At 37.6% G+C, this 18,260-nt stretch overlaps 2 protein-coding genes and 1 pseudogene across 4 annotated transcripts in view; all 3 read right to left on the reverse strand.

Annotated features, from left to right (window-relative positions):
- Positions 1 to 530: 530 nt before the first annotated feature.
- On the reverse strand, positions 531 to 5,478 carry LOC104810283 (seco-amyrin synthase-like). Of its 3 annotated transcripts, XM_010536486.2 has the most exons (20): positions 5,404 to 5,478; positions 4,914 to 5,061; positions 4,568 to 4,776; positions 4,303 to 4,488; positions 4,136 to 4,225; positions 3,865 to 4,053; positions 3,696 to 3,780; positions 3,446 to 3,612; positions 3,161 to 3,343; positions 2,927 to 3,040; positions 2,675 to 2,794; positions 2,447 to 2,569; positions 2,229 to 2,327; positions 2,078 to 2,134; positions 1,909 to 1,955; positions 1,668 to 1,811; positions 1,383 to 1,560; positions 1,079 to 1,159; positions 909 to 992; positions 531 to 823 (listed from the first exon to the last, which is right to left on the reverse strand). In XM_010536486.2, exons 3-20 carry the CDS (start codon positions 4,766 to 4,768, stop codon positions 704 to 706), a joined length of 2,268 nt encoding a protein of 755 aa, XP_010534788.1. In that variant the 5' UTR covers positions 4,769 to 4,776; positions 4,914 to 5,061; positions 5,404 to 5,478; the 3' UTR covers positions 531 to 703. The 3 variants fall into 3 exon arrangements, with proteins under 3 accessions (XP_010534788.1, XP_010534789.1, XP_019057735.1); XM_010536487.2 differs by lacking the exon at positions 4,914 to 5,061 and having other exon boundaries at positions 682 to 823; positions 5,404 to 5,476; XM_019202190.1 differs by lacking the exons at positions 531 to 823; positions 909 to 992; positions 1,079 to 1,159 and having other exon boundaries at positions 1,482 to 1,573.
- A 3,474-nt stretch (positions 5,479 to 8,952) lies between these two features.
- LOC104810284 lies at positions 8,953 to 10,442 on the reverse strand (annotated as a pseudogene).
- A 7,582-nt stretch (positions 10,443 to 18,024) lies between these two features.
- The window catches only part of LOC104810287 (30S ribosomal protein S10, chloroplastic-like), a 2,585-nt gene continuing 2,349 nt past the window's right edge, over positions 18,025 to 18,260 (reverse strand). The window contains exon 4 of the mRNA XM_010536495.2: positions 18,025 to 18,238. The gene's annotated coding sequence lies outside the window, so the exon portion shown is untranslated. The remainder of the gene's footprint in view (positions 18,239 to 18,260) is intronic.

The raw sequence follows: 18,260 nt of genomic DNA on the forward strand, positions 1-18,260 counted from the left end.
AATCTCGGCATTCATAAACTGTTTTAGTTTCCAGATGTTTGTGGTTCGGTTCTTATCTTACGGGGTGCTTCTAAATTCAGAAACATTTAATTTTCCCCATGTGGGCATTCGCAGGATATCACAAAGCCATTACAGTGAATCGACCACCTCTTCTTAAAAGGTTCTCTGTCAGTAATACAACTCATTGAAAGTCGGTCCACAACTGTCAGTTAATGTGGAATATGGGTTAATAATAGTATGGTCCTTCCATATTTAATTTCATTTCCATTGTTGGGCGATCGCATTCACCTAATATTTAATCGCTCTTTGACATTGATTTCGACGGTTGACTTTTTATTTCCGCATCATGGGAATATTCTAACGGCGTGCCAAAAAAAAGATACAGGTTTTTGTTATTAATTGCTTAATTTGTAGTTCATTTTTTTTTTATAATGTGGAAAATGCGATTCCAAGCTGACCATTGAATCCCTAGAGATTTCTTCTCTTTTTTTTTATAATGGCAATTTGATATCTGAAAATTTCTCTATTCTTTCTTGAGGAAAAATAATGATACGTTTGAGAGAAACTGTTCGAGGAAGTCCATAAACCATACAAATGTTAAATTTTTTTCTTCATACAGTATAACATTGGATTTGGAGGAAGCTATATATATATATATATATATATATATATATGAAGAGGGAGATTGTAAGATTTTAATCTCTCAATCCAAGCAGGATGATAGGAGGCGCTTGGTGTATTCGGCAAGTGCCCACAGCGGGAAGAAGTTTCTGTAGGTGGGATAGTGAAGCATCACGTTCATCTTGAAAACCCCTTCGATCTCCTGCACATAAATTCAACAAACCGCACACCCCATGCATCATCAGTTTCCCACTTTATTACTTTTATTTTTTTTCCAAAGGGATCACCTCTTGTGGAAAATCGCCGTTCTCCAACTGCGAGTTGATCAACAGTTTCGCAGCACGGTGAACGGGTGCAGGGTCTCTCTCCATCTATACATAAATGAACATCAAAACTTAGTAGATTAAAACCATATATATATATATATATATATATTTCAGGCGTTGATATGACTGACCTGGCCGACAAGAACCAGACCCATCATCGCTTGAGCTGTATGCACCACATTGGACCGGTTTCCTTCCAACGGAGTATATATCTGTCCCAATAATACGCACCCGAATAACTAAATCGATACGCTAACTAATTAACATGTAATCATAAACTAAACAAATTCGATATGAAAATCGAATCTTTATGATTTTTTAAAAATCCATAAATGTTTTTAAAACGAGTATTTCTATCGATAAAAAAAAATAGCTTTTTTTAAAATGGAAATAATCAAATCTACTAAACCGGAACCGGAAGTGGACTCCCCCTACCTTTTTGGTACAAGAAAGGTAGCTTTCGCCCCAACCACCGTCGATGTTTTGGGTTCTGAGAAGGAACCGAACTGCGTTACGAATAGTCTGGGAGTCCTGGTACGTCTTTCCGACCGCAACAAGCCCTCTTAGGGCAAACCAAGTCGCGTAGAAGAAGCACACTCCCCAGTTCCCATACCTTTCCATTTCATCTCATATAAAGAAGAAAAAAAGAGCTCCAATTAAACTTTGATATATAAATATATTTGTCTTGTTAAGTTGGGCGAGAATGATTAACGTACGCACCAGGAGCCGTCATCCGTCTGCATGTTCTCGACATATTTTACAGCATTAGCGATGAACCTCTCTATTTCCTTCTTTCTGTGTCCGGGAAACAGTTTGTTGAACATAACCAATGCTATTATGGTAGAGCATGTGCATTCCACGTACCTATTATTACGGTAAGACACGTGCATGATTTGGTTTTGTAATAACTTGTTTACACAACATATTATAAAAAAGAAGGAAAGAATATGAAATGACATACTCGTGCTCCACAACCACGTCTTCCATAAACTCCAATGGATTAAACCTCTACATCGACCATCAAAAATCAAACAAATTCATACTAGTACTACTTTATGTTGTTAGCAATTTGAATTAACCAAGTTTTGGGTTAGTCAAAATGAATAAAAACAATTCAAAAAACTTGGTACCTCAAGCCAGAGTTTTCCCGGTGCCGGTTCCCATGCTGTTATGCCTCCGTTTGGGCTCTGTTACCGTATCGAAACGTGCTTGTTAAAATTTCGAAACTCTCTCGAAGATTTTAGGAAAACCTAGAATTGTTAACAAAGCAAATTTATTTACCTGCAATGAGAGAAGGAAATTGACTGCATCGTATAGCCTCTCTACTTCCATTTTCTCACCGATGAACTCGGGAGGCATGGTTGAAAAGGCCAAGCAGCACTGTGTATATATACATGTATCTATGCATCAGTAGTATTGTGAAAACCATGACTCATCTTTAAATGCTAAATAGATCATATTTTTTTCTCGAAATTCAGGAAAAAAATTTAGATCTCAACCTCTAAGCTTTCGGCAGTGCAGTCAGATACTGGCCATCCATGATCTTGGTCCGAAAATGTCCATCCTCCTTTCGTGAAGTGTCGAAATGTTCTTTTATAATTCCCACGAGGGTTTTCTGCAATCTGTTATATATTAAGAAAACACACATGATATACAGATTCTGTGTAAAATATCACTCACCTCTCTAGGTACTACAATATATATATATATACACACACACACAAGACCTGAGATTTCTTTAAGAAGTCGTATCCCTTGACGAGCGTTGGTTTGATCTCATCCACAAGATCCGTTGCTAAGAGTGCTTGAAGCGAAAAGGCGGTATCCCACAATTGACTGCCAAAAGACTGCATACAATATACGTACGGTCACGTAAAATGTAACGAAAACTAATTAATAATCTTCTACTTGTATAATAATTTAATAAACAATATCAAGAAACTGTATTAATTATTTTGTGCTCTTTATAATATACCAACCTGGATTTTCATACCATCCTCAGCGACCCATATGAAATCAGGGATTCTCGCTAGATGCTTCTTGAAATGGTCTCCGTTAGGGTCTTCAACCCAAGAAGAAAGCATACATAACGACTGTACAAGAAGAGAAAACGTTAAGAAAAATAAAAACAAATGTTTTTTTTTATAATTAAAGATATATACCATGCATTTAGGAACGATGATATTAAATATCAATTCCCTCGTATGATATACCTTCCCCCCGCATCCACCTGAAAGGTATCGGCCAATTTCATCTTCGTAATGGATGAGGTCTATGGTGGTCTGAAGAGCCTTCTGTCTCATCCAGGGCCAACGGTTCAAAAGAGGTTCAATCGCCATATACACGACATCCCAAAGCATTTCTTGTGCGAATGTCTGAGGGTAATAGACGTCTTCCTGCACATATGCCAAGCGGTTCGAAAATCTTGTGATGTTGGATTCATCTCTATAAACATGGAAACATGTCCAACATGTTTCTTGGTCATAGTTTTAACATACCTTAGCGCATCTCTTGTGTGCGTTCTTCCAATCGATTTTATCGTAAGGACGAGGGTAAAGCTCCTTCCGGAGTTGCAGAACGAGAGGCGTTGGAGAAGAAACAAATCTTTTGCCGTACAAATATGACATAGGCATGAAACTATTTCGGGAATATATCCAGAGAGTACCTGTACGCGCGTGCATAAGTATTCAGAATATACTTGTATTGGTATCTAATCAGTTCTCTAAAGTGACGTTTAAGATCTCAAACCTCCATTAACAGGAAGAGAAGAAGGAAGCAACCACAATTCGGGTGGCATCGGTTTGCAGCCAGACCATTCATGCACTCCAAGAGCCTACATATAAAACCCTAATCATCAGCATACAAACATAGGAAGCATCGGTTCTTTTGGTGTAGACGGCTGAGTGTCAGTGCATACTGAAAGCCAAACTTTCCCCATCAAGGGTGTATACGTGGCACCACCATGGTCGAGAATCCACTTTCGAGCCCTTGCACAAGCTTCCGCATCAGGTTCTACTCCGAGAATTCGTAGGGCGATGTAGTTGAGAACCGTACAGAACATAACACTGTGGCTTTCTACGTGTAATCCCCATCCACCATCCTCGTTCTGTAATGAATATCGACGACACATATTTAGATAAATCAAACCCATGCTTAAAAAATGCATTAATTTACACACAGATTGACACCTGGTGATTGTATACGTAACGTAGGATTTCCTTTTGATGCTCGGAAGAGAACACCTTTTCCAAGTGCCCAGTGATGTAAAGGCATATAACCTGAGATGGACCGTTCGTATTTTAGAAAAAAAGAGTTCAGTTAATATCATACAGTAAACGCACGCGTGTGTACTCACGAAGGGTGGGTGGAAGAACAAGGGTCCGGCGTTTTCAGCAGGCCAGTGTCCATCATCAGCCTGCAGGGCCGAGAAATAGTGAACCCCTCTTCTAAGTGCGGCCTTGGCTACGTCGCACGTGATTTTCTCTGCATCCTCGACTCTCACTCGGGGAATCGTCTGCTTAAAGTTTTTCTCCCTTAGAAACTGCACAAATGTCTCGGGAATTGAATGAAAAGATCAAATAATAAAAAAAGATTTGAGAGATGTGGGGGGAATTACGCACCTGCATGCGCCAGAGGAGATCGGCACTGGGCTTCACAAGAGAACGGTTCTTGGAGAAATTACGGCGAGCTTCCTCTACCTCAGCCACCTCCTCAGGAGTGCCTGCCTTTGGATCATACTCCCATATCTGCCTCCCTACGTGTCTATTCGTGCTGTACAAGTATGGATCATCTCCTCCCTTCGGAGTCCTCAGCTTCCACATTCTTCTACCTGCTTCAAATTTAATTTATGCCGGTCCATGATCATGATTTCATCATATGTTATGTTGGTACAATGATCGGTTTCTGAGTTTGGCGTATATATGAATTACAATTCATAATATATAATAATAAAAAAAGGAATCTTACCGGCCGGGATGAAGGGCGCGATCGAGAAAGATAACGACAAGTTTCGAGTGAGAATAGAAAAGGGGTGGGGGATTTTAAGCGCCCATTACCACATAGCGTCAGCGTGAGCGAGGAGTAACGATCGCGTTTATGTCTCCAATATTACACCCTTTGTGGCCATTTCCACGTGAACATATAGAGACATACACATATAAAACTGATTCCACTTGGCATTTCCACGTGAATACGTAACTGATGCCACATTATAATAAAACCATATCCATACATTCTTCCATTGATACTATCACTCACTATCCTCCATATATGATCATGAAAATCACAAGTAATGCTAGTGTAAGGCTTCTCGAAGTCGTTGGTTTCAAGGCCATAAGTAATTAATGGCTTTCTAAGACATGAGATTTAGGAGTTTTGTGATCATCGCGTTTTGAGTGGTTATTGAATTTGCTGTATTATAAATTACAATTCGTGATAAAACAAAAGGATATCTTACCGTACGTGATGAAGGCCTCGAGAAAGTTTCAAGCGAATGGAATGGGGGGTCGTGTCGTGTGAGGATGAAATTTGGGTGATTGAAGGAAAACACATACCCAGACCCATTTAAATAGAAGTTGAGAGATATTTTACACGTGGCTTAATTATTACGTAAATGATTTAGGTGACGCAATTAAAGTGCGCCTAAATTATTATATAAAATTTGTTATGCCCCAGAAGAGTTCTGTAAAACCAATCATCTAATTTTGCCTAAATTACTGTAAAAACAATTTTCTAAACAGTCCCCATGATTATGGGTGTGGCTGCTTAGCCTTCACCCGAAAAATATACAAAACTTGAAGAAGAAAAAAAAAAGATTTGGATTAATTTGATGATTTCCAAATAAAAAAATGTGTATGTGTCTGTATGTGTGTACATATACTTAACATCTACTACAGAGATTTCTGCACTCCCTATGAAAATTATTAATCATCGTTATCTTGGTCAATTAATACATATGCATGGGCGTACCTACACCTGTTGCAGGGGTCACAGGCCCCCATTGATTAATTAAAAAAATTATATCTCTTATAAAATTTAAAACAAAACTGTTAATTAAATACTCCCGTAACAAAATTAAATTCACCCTCAATTATATATATATATATATATTTCCTAGAAGAAGTGTTCACTATTCAATTCTTGAAAGTATTGGCCTGGGCGCGAGCTTTAAATATAGTCACGCTGGCGATCCGACCGACCTATTAATATTCATATTCTTAGTATTATCCGTCGATCGATTCCTTCGGCCAAAATTAATTGCATATGGGATTCAATTTCCAACACTATATTATTGCAGTTTTATCGTTACAGAAACATTAATTTAAAATTAGCCCAGAAATAAAAACGAAAACGGCAACCTTAAGTTACGCGGTTTTGGTTCGCATGCATGCATGTTGAAGATGTCCATCGTTGTAAAGCATGTAATGTAAAACTACGTGACCATCGTTTCATTGAATGTGAAAAGTCTTCGAACTAATAAGTCTAAAGAGACAAAAAAAAAAAAAAAAGAACCCTCGGATGATTACTGCCTCTGATTATGTTTGCTGCTTCAGAAATATCCAGCCTTTATGGATTTTTTGTTCTTATCTTTCCAATTTTACATTTTTTTTATATTATTACTTTTGGGATATTAGTGGAATTTTCTAGAAAGAAAATATTAAATCATATCGTTATTTAATTGGGTAGTTGTAACTTCATAGGAGATCATCAACCCAACTTTTAACCTCTTTTTCATTAAAAAAAAAACTAAATAGGATACATCAAACGATTTGTTGACAGTTCAAGTATTGTCTCGAGCGTATTTGAATTTGGGGTCCTTTTTTTAGCACGATTTAAATCGAAGTTTGGGGACTTTGAAACTATGCGAAAGCAAAAAATGAATAAAATGTACGCTTTAAATTTGTGGCACGGACCAACTAGACTGATTTTGACATGATTGGTGTGTGTATATAAAAATAAATGATTTTTCAAGTACTAAATGCTGTGTCATGCCATTCGATTTCTTGTTATTATCAGTCAAACTACGACCAATGCAAATGTGAAACATATTCAAAGGAAAAATGAAAGTCAACCAAATTCAGCCCCTGCGTAAAGTTAAACGTAAAACCCACCCTGAAATTAAGAAGCTACGTACAAATTGCTAAAAACGTATATGAACGATAATATATCAGTTCAGAAATTTTATGATCGGATTTGACAATTTTCTTATCCATTACGTCGTTAGAAACTGTTTCTTCAATTAAGAAACGATTACTTGAGAAGAAGAAAAAAATTTGTCACGAGGGATGTTGTAGAGGTCACTACATCTACCGATCAAAGAATATAAAATTATCTTTTAATATCTGTATATTAGTCGTATATCTTTTTGAGATATCATGTAGGTCCCAAGATATCTTATAATATATTCCAATTTCAATTTGAATATATTTAATTGAAAAAACTCCAAACAAATACATGAAACTTTTATCTTTAAAAACAATACGTCAAGCATTTTTCTCCAAATTTTTACGCTAAACCCTAGCAACATTAAATATGTAAAATCTAATGTTATATATTTAACATTTTTTGCCACATAGGGTCCATCCCCGGTCGAGCGTATATACATGTATATGTATATTTTTTTTTTGTTTAAAATTTCTAATTTTTAATTTTTGGATTTATTTTGATGTGATAAAAATGATACATGGTATTCATCTCAGCATAGTATCTCGGGGTCATATTTTTTTTTATGATGAAGCTTGTTTGTGTTTTTCAGTTCCAAGGTCGTGGTTGTGTATTAGGGTAACTGTTTTAGGTCGGTCCATTATTTCAGAAGGATATTATCGGAACCAACACCATCCATCGTTTCTCGGGGTTCACTTGCATGGTTTTTTGAACTATTTCATCTTCTTTTTATATTTCAATCATATATTATTTATCTACTATTACGTTTTCATTTCAATTAAATACCCAAAAAGATCGGAAATGTTCTTTTATAATTCCCACGAGGGTTTTCTGCAATCTGTTATATATTAAGAAAACACACATGATATACAGATTCTGTGTAAAATATCACTCACCTCTCTAGGTACTACAATATATATATATATACACACACACACAAGACCTGAGATTTATATAAATAGAACTCAATAAGAACTGTCAGAAAAAAAAAATTGTATATTGATGAAAGTAATGCAATGTAATTTTTTGGAAAACTATTTTATTTTTATTTTTGGCAATCTTCGTTTTCTCTGATTTTTTTTTAAAAAAAAATAAAAGATTAGGTGAGGAGGCGCGCGTCACGCGCCTGTCGTGTTGGAAAAAATAAAAAAGCTTCTACATCGATTTTGACAGCACGCGCGCAACGCGCTTCACATGCGCGTGGGCTTTATATTCTCTAAAGAGGACGTTTGTCATTCCATCTCGTTATGGGCCCTATCTTTTTTATATGGGCCTTCTCAAAATCTCATCACCACCAGATAGAGGCCCAATATATTTATATTCCCAGACGAAAGCCCAATTTATTTCTTGTTACTTTTTTCCCCCCCTCTCTTATTTATTCCATGAATATGTTTTCCACTTTTTTTAACTCTTTCATTGAAATATATTTTTTAGACATCAACATATTAGTATATTACTATTATTAGCTTCATGAACACACATACATATTTTCCTTTTTTTTGTAAAGATAATGTTATATTACGTTTTCGGTTGCATTATTGCAAAAATCTATATCATAATTGATCATTTATTACCTCCAAAATAACAACCAAAGACATGTTTTTTTTACCAATAAAACTACATTTGGATAATTTTAACTATACAATTAATTTATTATATATTATAAATTCGTAGAAATCATTTTCAAAACATCAATAAATCTTAAAAGTAATGTCTCTACTTGGTGGCCACACGTCGAGTACATTCTTCTTCGTCGATTTAAGAAACATGCAACATGAGACTGAGACTTGCTATCTCGGCTTCTTGAGTTTAACACCACTGACCACTGTCAGGAGCTTTGATCAAGAACCAAGATTCCACGGTGATTTCTGCAACTGATAATTTGACTCAGCAAACATTCAGACAAGGCTTTGCAAACTGTACAATTCTGTCACAGACAGCAAACTAAAGCCAATGGTCAAATAACGCATGGCTCTGAGGAATCTACTCTATGCTAATCAGAAACCAAACCTGGAAAGCTCTGCTAATGGAGTTTCTGGTTTTACAATTTCACACTGCACGTTATGCTCCCTAGATTCAGTGGGAACTTTTTTATATTACATAATCAGACCACTCGGATATATGAGATGTCTGGTCCATGGTCAGACCCGGAATCTTGTCGAGCTTCACCGGATTCTCTTTCCCGCCTATTAATCTCGCCGGGTTTCCCACCGCCGTCGTCCTCGGCGGCACGTCCTTCAGCACCACCGAGCCCGCTCCTATCTTGGCTCCGTCTCCGACCTTTATATTCCCCAGAATACAAGTCCCCGCTCCGATCAAAACTCCGTCGCCGATCTTCGGGTGACGATCACCGCTCGCTTTCCCGGTTCCTCCGAGCGTAACGTTGTGGAGGATCGAGACGTTGTTCCCCACAACCGCAGTCTCTCCGATCACGACGGCCGTCGCGTGGTCGAGCAAGATCCCGCGTCCGATCTTCGCTCCCGGGTGAAAATCGACGGCGAAAGCCTCCGACACTCTGTTCTGAATCAGCAAAGCTAAGGTTTTCCGGTTATGGGTCCAAAGCTTGTGAGCGATCCGATGCGCTTGGCATGCGAGGAAACCCTTGAAGTTGAGGAAACAATGGACGTAGCTTATGCAAGCTGGGTCTCGTTCCTTGACCGCTAAAAGATCGTGCCTCACCGATTCTACGATTTCTGGGTCTCCTTCTAGAACGCTGACGAACAGATCGAAGAGCGTGTTGCTGGGCAAATTCGAATTGCTGAGCTTGGTCGAGAGGATATTCGCCAACGCGGTCTCCAGGGATCGCTGAGAAAGAATCGAAGCGTAATAGTAGCTCAACAAAATCGGTTCGCTCTCCACATCGGATTTCGCCTCTTCTTGCATTTTCGTCCAGACATCGCCGATTTCGGCGTCTCGATCGAGATCGTCGACGAGGGGGCGCGTGTGGAGAATTTTCGTCGGGTTCCCGTTGACGGGCACTCGAGAAATCCGATCCGAGAAACTGGGTCGGTAGAAATTCATGTAACGGAACCCAGAATCATCGTCCTGAGGCCTGTTTGGATCGCGAGAAAGCTGGGCTTCCCCAGTTCTGGACGTGTCGATGCATGCCGCCATGGGAGAAGATGAGATTTTGAGGATACTATTGAAAGGAGAAAAGTTGAGCGACACGAGAAGAGGAAGAGAGACCATGCTTTTGCGGAGAAGACGAAGGGAGATTATATAGGGAGATAGAGAAATGACGGCGACCTGTGACCGGGAACATGGGAAATGCAATTTTCTCGGGAAAATTGTTATTTAATTAACTGACGGAAAACGGAAGAGATAAGGAAGATAGATACATACACCATACATATATTTATATATATAGCCCCTCTCCTTCTCGGTCGGTCTCCCCCTCCCTCAAGTAGTTGCAGACACAAGTGGATATTTTAATTTTTAAAATAAATACCAAATAGGAGACAACTTCTATAAAAATACGGATTTTTTTATAGCTAGGAAATTTACTGCTTCGACCCATTTAATTTTTAGATCCAGAATTAATTTTTAATCACGCAATTAATTATATCCATTTACTCTACCAGTAGAATTGAACACAAGAATGCATTGATGCGGTATCATAGGAAAAATCTGTTCAATTATATTTTCATTATTTTTTACAATTTTTTAATCTAATTAATATTTAATTTTTTTAAAATATATTAATTAATAGATAAAATTTTAAATATTTGAAAAAATAGAACAATACATTATTTATTTACTTTTTTTAAAAAAAATATAAAAATTATTACATTTTATTTTAAAGAGTAATACAAATTAAAATCAAGTTTATTGTTATGAAACTTTTGATTAAAAAAATATTACTTATATTAATTAATTTATTTTTAAAAATATATAGTGATTTAAAATTATGAAATAAAAATTATAATTGTTATGAGATAAAAGATTATTACAATATAACAAAATTTAATCTTTTTAATTTAGAATAGTTTTTCTTATTTGATTAAAACCGATTAAATTTTAAATTTTTTTTTTAAAAAAGTGTGATCTCATAAATTTGGAGGCACTAATCAAAAACTCCAATTGCACGTCTTGGCTCTGTTCTCTTAACCACTGGACCATCGGTTAAAAAAACGGATTTTCGAATAAAGTGAAGCTAAGCATAAATCCAATGGTATTTCCATACAAATAATGGGTTCAGAGCCATTTCTACTAACAGTAACAACATTGGTTGATTAGACTCAGCATCCCTCCCTCCATTGAGTTTTTATCCTCTCTCTCTCTCTCTCTCTCTCTCTCTCTCTCTCTCATGCAAGATTCAGTCCTGGCCGGTTCCCAAAACACGCGGGGTTAGGGTTCAGACCGGTTCACTCTGGTTCGGTCAATTCGTTGACCAATTTGGTCAACAGTTGACCGGTTTAGGTCAAATCAGACCGGTTCAGGTCCGGTTTGGGGTCAATTGGACCGGTTTAAACTGGTTCAGGTCAATCTAGGTCCGGTTTAGAACAATTGAGTCCGGTTTAGGTTAATTGAGTCCGGTTTAGGGCAATTCAGACTAGTTTAGGCTGGTTTAGGTCTTGGTTAAGGTCTGATTTGTCTAGGAAGGGCTAGAATTGTTCGGTTCAGACCAATAGGATCTGATTGGAGGTGAATTAAGGCTGGTTTTAGACTGGTTTAGGTCTAATGTGAGGGTATGTTCGTCCAATTAGGCTAGAATTAGATCGTACAGGTCAATTGGATCTGGTATTAGGTAATATCAAATTGTTTTAGGTTGGTAGAAGTCTGTTATAGGTCTGATTTATCTAGTTAGGGCTGTTATTGGTTGCGTTAGGGCCTGAGTTGGTGGGTTTTAGGACTAGATTAGTCAGTTTAGGTCTGGAGTGTACAATTAGGACTAGAGCTAACTGGTTTAGGGTTAGGTTAGTCCAAATGAGGTCTGATGGTGTCTGGTTTAGGGCATAGTGGATTGGTTTAGGGTAGATTATGGTCTGTAGCGATCGGTTTACCCTGTTAGGTCGGTCTAGTATCCAAATTTGGCTTGGTTTAGTGAAATATACTAAGGATAGACCTGTTTTAGATCTCGGTTTAGCTAATGTAGGTCATAGATTCCTGTTTCTGTTCAGTATAGGTCTGAATAAGTTGGATTTGACTACGTTTAGTTGGGTAGGAGGTCGGGTTAGGCTTAAATAGGCTGATACAGGTCTGAAAATAGACTGATTTAGGTCTGATATAGGTCTGTAAGTGCTGTTTAGGTCTTGGTTAGGTCTGCCTTAGCCAAATTTGGGTTAGTCTAGCGTATTTTAGGTCTGATCAGTAGGTAATTAGGTCAAAATAGACTTGGTTAGGTCTGATTAGAGGTTTAGAATGTCTATAGGGACGTTGTCTAGGTCTGATCAGATTAGAATCTGATTGTAGACTTAGGTATTATCTTGTTTAGGATTAGATAGGACTCCTAAGCACCGGTTTTGAGTCATAGAGTCCGGTACTTTGACCGGTTAGGTCTGATTAGTTGGGATTTGACTAAAATGGGTTGATTTAGGGGTTGGTCAAGTCTAGAATCACTAGGTATAGGTCTGTAGGGGTCGGTTTAGATCAGGACAGGTCTGTAGGAGTTGGTTTTAGGTATTTATAGGGTCTGATCAGATTAGAATTAGGCCAATTAGGCTTAGTTCAGGTCTGATTAGGGAGCTAAAGTCTAATCAGGGGTTGGTAAGTCATTAGGGTTGGCTTAGGTTTGGTGATTAGGAGTTTTAGGTGTCTAACTAGGACTTATGGTCATCTAATCAGGGGTTGGTCAATTAGGGTTGGCTTAAGTCTAATTAGGGTGTTGTGGTGGTCTAGTCGAGACTTTTGGTTATCTAACTAGGGCTGTTAGGGTCTAGGTATCACTTGGGTAGGTCTGATTAGGACTTTGTGAGAGACTAGGTAGACTCGGGATCGTAGGACTGGTTAGGACTTTGTTGGGGGCCATGTAGACTCGGTGTTATAGGTCTGATTAGACGTAATCAGGTCCGGTTAGCCTTAAGTTAGGTCTGGTTAGACGTAATCAGGTCTTAAGGTAGGCTGCGTTTTGAGTCTAATAGGTCGGTTAGGTAAAATATACCTAGGGTAAGTCCAATCAGGTTTGTGCGAGAGTCTAAGAGGTCGGTTAGGTAGAAATATACCTTGTGTTAAGTCCTATCAGGTCTGGTCTAGAGTGTATTAGATCCATTTAGGTAATATGTACCTAGGGAGATGTCCGGTTAGACTTGGTTTAAGGTCCGCTAGATCGGTTTAGGTTGAGTGCCTAGGTTAAGTCCGGTCAGGTCGTGTTCTCTTAGTCTTATAGGTCTGATTAGGTAGAGACGTACCTAGGTTTAGGACCGATAGACTAGGGTTAGAGCGTGTTTAAGCACGGCCAGGTAGAAACATACCTAGGGTTAAGTCCTCTAGGGTTCGGTCTCATACCTCGTGTCATGTTACATCACTTCTAGGGTCGGGTAAGTCACTTCCGGGTTGAGTCGGTTTTAGACTCAGGTTTTATCGTCTTAGGATGATGGATTTAGATATTCTAGCTCGGTATACCCCGAAAGAGGGTATGGTGGAAGGACTAGGGGTCTCGGGCAAACCCGAGAAATCGGGTGCAGGAGTAGGCCAAGGACCAGGTGGAGTGAGTTGTTCCGCGGGTAGGTAAGGACACTACAAGAAGGTGTTGTAGGTCCCGGATGACGAGGTAGGGAGAGTCCGAGTTAGAAGGACGTTTTGACCTCGGAGGAGTAACCGAAGATGCTTCGGTTCTCGGTGGTAGGTCGGGAGGTGAGGTCTCCACATTTAGGTGGAGCTTCCTCAGGTAGGATGCTCAGGAGATGGTGTGAGCAGGGAGGCGTCGAGTTTTCACCGGGTAGAGTCGGTGTAGGTTGGCGCTAGGACACTCCCTCTCGAGGTGAAGCACGTGCACTCACGTGTCTCTTATTCTCGGTGGAGCATCGTAGATGACTATGAGCGTTTTCACGGGACAAAACCGTGGGACAACTCTAGTTGGCAGGTTAGGGTCCGAGGGTAGAAGTCGCATACTCATAGGTAGTGTAGACTCTACGGGGATTCTGGGCTAGGTATCTAGTGGGTTCGGTGGTATGACTCAGGTTAGTCTCGGGAAAGTCGGGATAGACTTAGGAGACGGGTAGACGGCGGGTGTAATCCGCGGGTTAGCTAGCGGATATAGTCTTGGGCTTTACTAGGAGGGTTAGTTAGACGGTCTAGGGAGTCATACAACCGAGGGTAGCATTCGCCGGTCGGGCGATGCGGGATAGGACTACGGTTCGAGTCTTATCGGGGTGAACGTTCTAACACGTTTACCAAGTGTTTCAGGTAAAGATGAGCTGATCGGTGGCGGGATAAGGCGACGAGGCCACGAGGAGTCATCGACGAGAGCTTCATCAGATTCAGGACGACATGCGACTAATTCCGAGACAGGTAAGTCAGGTAAGTCTGCGTTAAATTCCGACGAAAGTCGAGGGATCGACGAAAGTCGAGGGATCGACGAAAGTCGATCGGTGCTGGAAACGGCGAACCACTAGCTTTATTTTCTTTTCGGTTTTCTCTTTCTCCACCAAGGTGGAGATTGTTGGGCCTTAAGGCCCATTTTGGTGAATAAAGTGAAACCCTATACGTGAGGGAGAGGCTCCCAAAACACGCGGGGTTAGGGTTTAATACCCTATTGTCTCTTGTTCTTCGAAAAAGAAGCACGGGGCTCGAGACGGAGAAAGAAAAGAAGGGAGAACGGAGAACAAAAGGGAGATCTTGAGGCGGAGGAGCTTTTCGGCGACGGAGGAAGCTCGGACCGGCGGCGACCGTCACAGGTGAGTCAAGATAAAGATCGGTAAGAGTCTTTTGTGTCTTTCCGGTTGTTTTTCGGATGGTTTTCGGATGATGAGTCTCCGGTTTTGTGGAGAACCGTTTGTTCTTGTTTCTCCGGTCTTGTTTCCATCGACTCTAGTGGATTCGCCGGTACCGTCCGGCCGAGATGTAGGTCCGAGCTCCGCTCGGTAACCGAACTCGTTAAAACCTGTCTCTTCTTTCGATTCTTGCACGAACGAGTGACGGAGAGATCGGAGAGGGCTCGATACCGAATTCACATCAGTGTACACCACCGAAAAAAAGTAATTTTTTTTCAATTTTAACCCACTTTTCGGTTGAAAAAGTCCGAAATACCCTTTTTTTTTTATTTTTTGCGACCTTATTACAACTAACATATAACTGATATACAACTAAAATAAGACAGATAATTTTTTTGCCACCTTTTTTAGAATCAATTGTAACTTTTTTGCCATCTTTTTTAGAATTAATTACGAAATCGTAATAACGAAGTTGTTTTCAAACGGATAAATATCGTATATTCATTAAGGGTCGTCTTTTCAAAAAAAATTAATGTGTTATGTTTTTTGTGGTGTACTGTGAAATAGCTGCGACCCAAGTAGTTCATTTGAATAAAAAAACCTAAAATTAGGGATAATCAGATTATATCTAAAGTGACATTAGATACCTTTTGCACAGTTTCGCACTTTTTGTTTATTATAAGAAAATTATCAGCATATATGCAAATCAAGAGGTGATCTTCAGATCTATTTGGTAGAAGTAAAATCTGAAATCTTATGAAAGAAGAGATTTTATGGGAAATTGTTATTTATATATATAAAATTATAATTCAAAAGTTGAACCGTACCGTCTAATTCATATTTTGCGACCAAGAACATAAATAATATGGTATATGTTATTAGTGGCGGATCCAGAAAAAATTTACAGTGGAGGCATATTATTATATATATAATATAAAAATCAATAAAAATATATTATCATAAAAATATTTATATTTTAAAATTAAATTATATGATTCTTATTTTTTTGAAATATATCCATAACAATTTTATTTGTAAATATATATTTTTTTCGATCAAACAAACCAAACAATCACTTAAAAATTGATTGATCACCAACCAGTTGCACAAAACTATCGCTACAAAATTCATTATTAAAAAGCATCTTTCAACCGTCGCGGTAGCAACGAACAAAGTTTATATCAATTTCAAAAGTTCTGTATACTAATACATATGAAAGATATTTTTTGTTTTCACCATGAGACGAGAAAGATTTCTAATATTAGCCAAATTTATAAATATGATCAAAATATAGAAATTGATGAACAAATAAAAAAATAAAATTATTTCAAATAAAAACTATAACACTTATATACCTTTAATTTGATTGTTCTTTATTTTTTTATATGACTAAATACCAGATTTAGAGAATCTTTTAGGAGAAAAAATGGGAGATTAAAAATAGATGGAAACAATGGAAACTACAATAAATGTTATATTTGTAACTGTGATTTTTTAAAATAATTTTGTATTAGAAAAACACTTTTCAAAATAATTTTGTATCAGGAAAGAATTTTAAATTGAAAAAAAAAAGTAAAAGACCTAAAATACACGGTGACTAAAAAATACATAACCCATTTTTTTTTTATAAAAATATAATACAAAAAATAGGAAAAAAAAAGATAGAAGGGGGTCCACATAAAAAATTAACGGGTCACTCTTTAACTCTCTTGAAACCTTGTAAAAATTATAAATGCATTAAATTTTTTTTAAGTTTTTTGAGTGGGGGCACAGGACCCCACTCCCTTACACGTACGATCGCCTCTGTATGTTATAAATAAAATATATTTATGGTAGAGCCTCCCGTTAATGTTTACACTGACTTAATGTTTATATATACGTAAACATTAATTTCAGAATTTCTATAAATAAGCTATTTGGGTTTCTTGTTGTACACTTTCAAGAGAGAAAATAATAAAAAATATTTCTTCTTCATTCTCCTAAAATATAGTTTTCGGTTATAGTTAACGATCTAATATGCATGTCATCTTTATTCTTTCGGTTTCATAACACATTATCAACACGAGCGTTCTTCTACAACTAAACGTAAGATAATTTATCTTTAATAATAATATTTTCGTTCTTATGATATACACATGTATTCATTGATGTTTGAGTGGAATTAACCTCAAAATATATATGAATACCGATATTCTTTATAATTAATTTATGCACGACTATGCCACCTCGATTATTATTCATGGACGGCTATGCCGCCTTAATTATTTATTCTCGGACTATTCCCATTTTTTTCTACAAATTTTCGAAAATGTTCTAATTTCCTACATCAATTTTTAATTTGACAAAAAATATACCGAATTTTAAACATTTCCAAAATCTCACACAAAATCTTAAAATATACTGCAATTTCCCCATACCCGTAAACGGCGTTAAGTTCTGTCAATTTTAATATTGACGTGGCATGATTTGGCGAAATCTGTATGATGTGACATGTCATTTCGTTATTTCTATAAATAGATCATTTGGATTCATCCATTTTGGTTATAGTTAACAATCTAATATACGGATCATTTTTATTCCTTCGGTTTCATAAGAGTATATATTTTTTTTAAAGAAAACTATTCTATAATTTGAAGTTATTAGTCTCACTGTCACATAAATTACGTGTCCCAAGACATTATCTTAATTCAAGAAAAAATCCGAGAGAAATACAAAGTAAATATGATTTTTTTTCTGCAATAATTTATTTATGCATATAATGACAAATCGAATAGGTTAGAATCATTTACCGACTTTTTTTTTTAAGGGTTTAAACAAATTGTCTCAACCATTGAAATTGAATGGCACATCAAGGGTCGCTATCAAACTCATTGGTCCTGAGATTCATACGTTACATTAAACAAAAAGAAAAAAAGTATTCTCTCTCTTTCGGCTTTTTGTTTTTGTTTATTTGAACCATTTGGCCCTTCAAAGTCATGAAAACGCACCCTAACGTATGTAAGGTATGATGAGCATATGTCTAGACACGTGAAAACGAAATCACATGTCCAAGTCATTTTCTAACTCTATTCCAATGTTTACATAGGATCGTAAAAAAAGATTCTCGTACTCATTCTGGGAGAAAATACACATGCAATTAGGTACAGAGATGTTTCAGAACGTACGTATGCTACAAAAATACACAGCAGAAGATGTTTCAATGCAATTCAGGATTTACCAGTTGTGAAGCGATGCTGATGATCCATCATTGAGAGAAATCTATATGGGGGGGGGGGGGGGG

This window comes from Tarenaya hassleriana, unplaced genomic scaffold, assembly GCF_000463585.1.
Source record: "Tarenaya hassleriana unplaced genomic scaffold, ASM46358v1 Cleome18, whole genome shotgun sequence".
Taxonomy (NCBI): domain Eukaryota; kingdom Viridiplantae; phylum Streptophyta; class Magnoliopsida; order Brassicales; family Cleomaceae; genus Tarenaya; species Tarenaya hassleriana.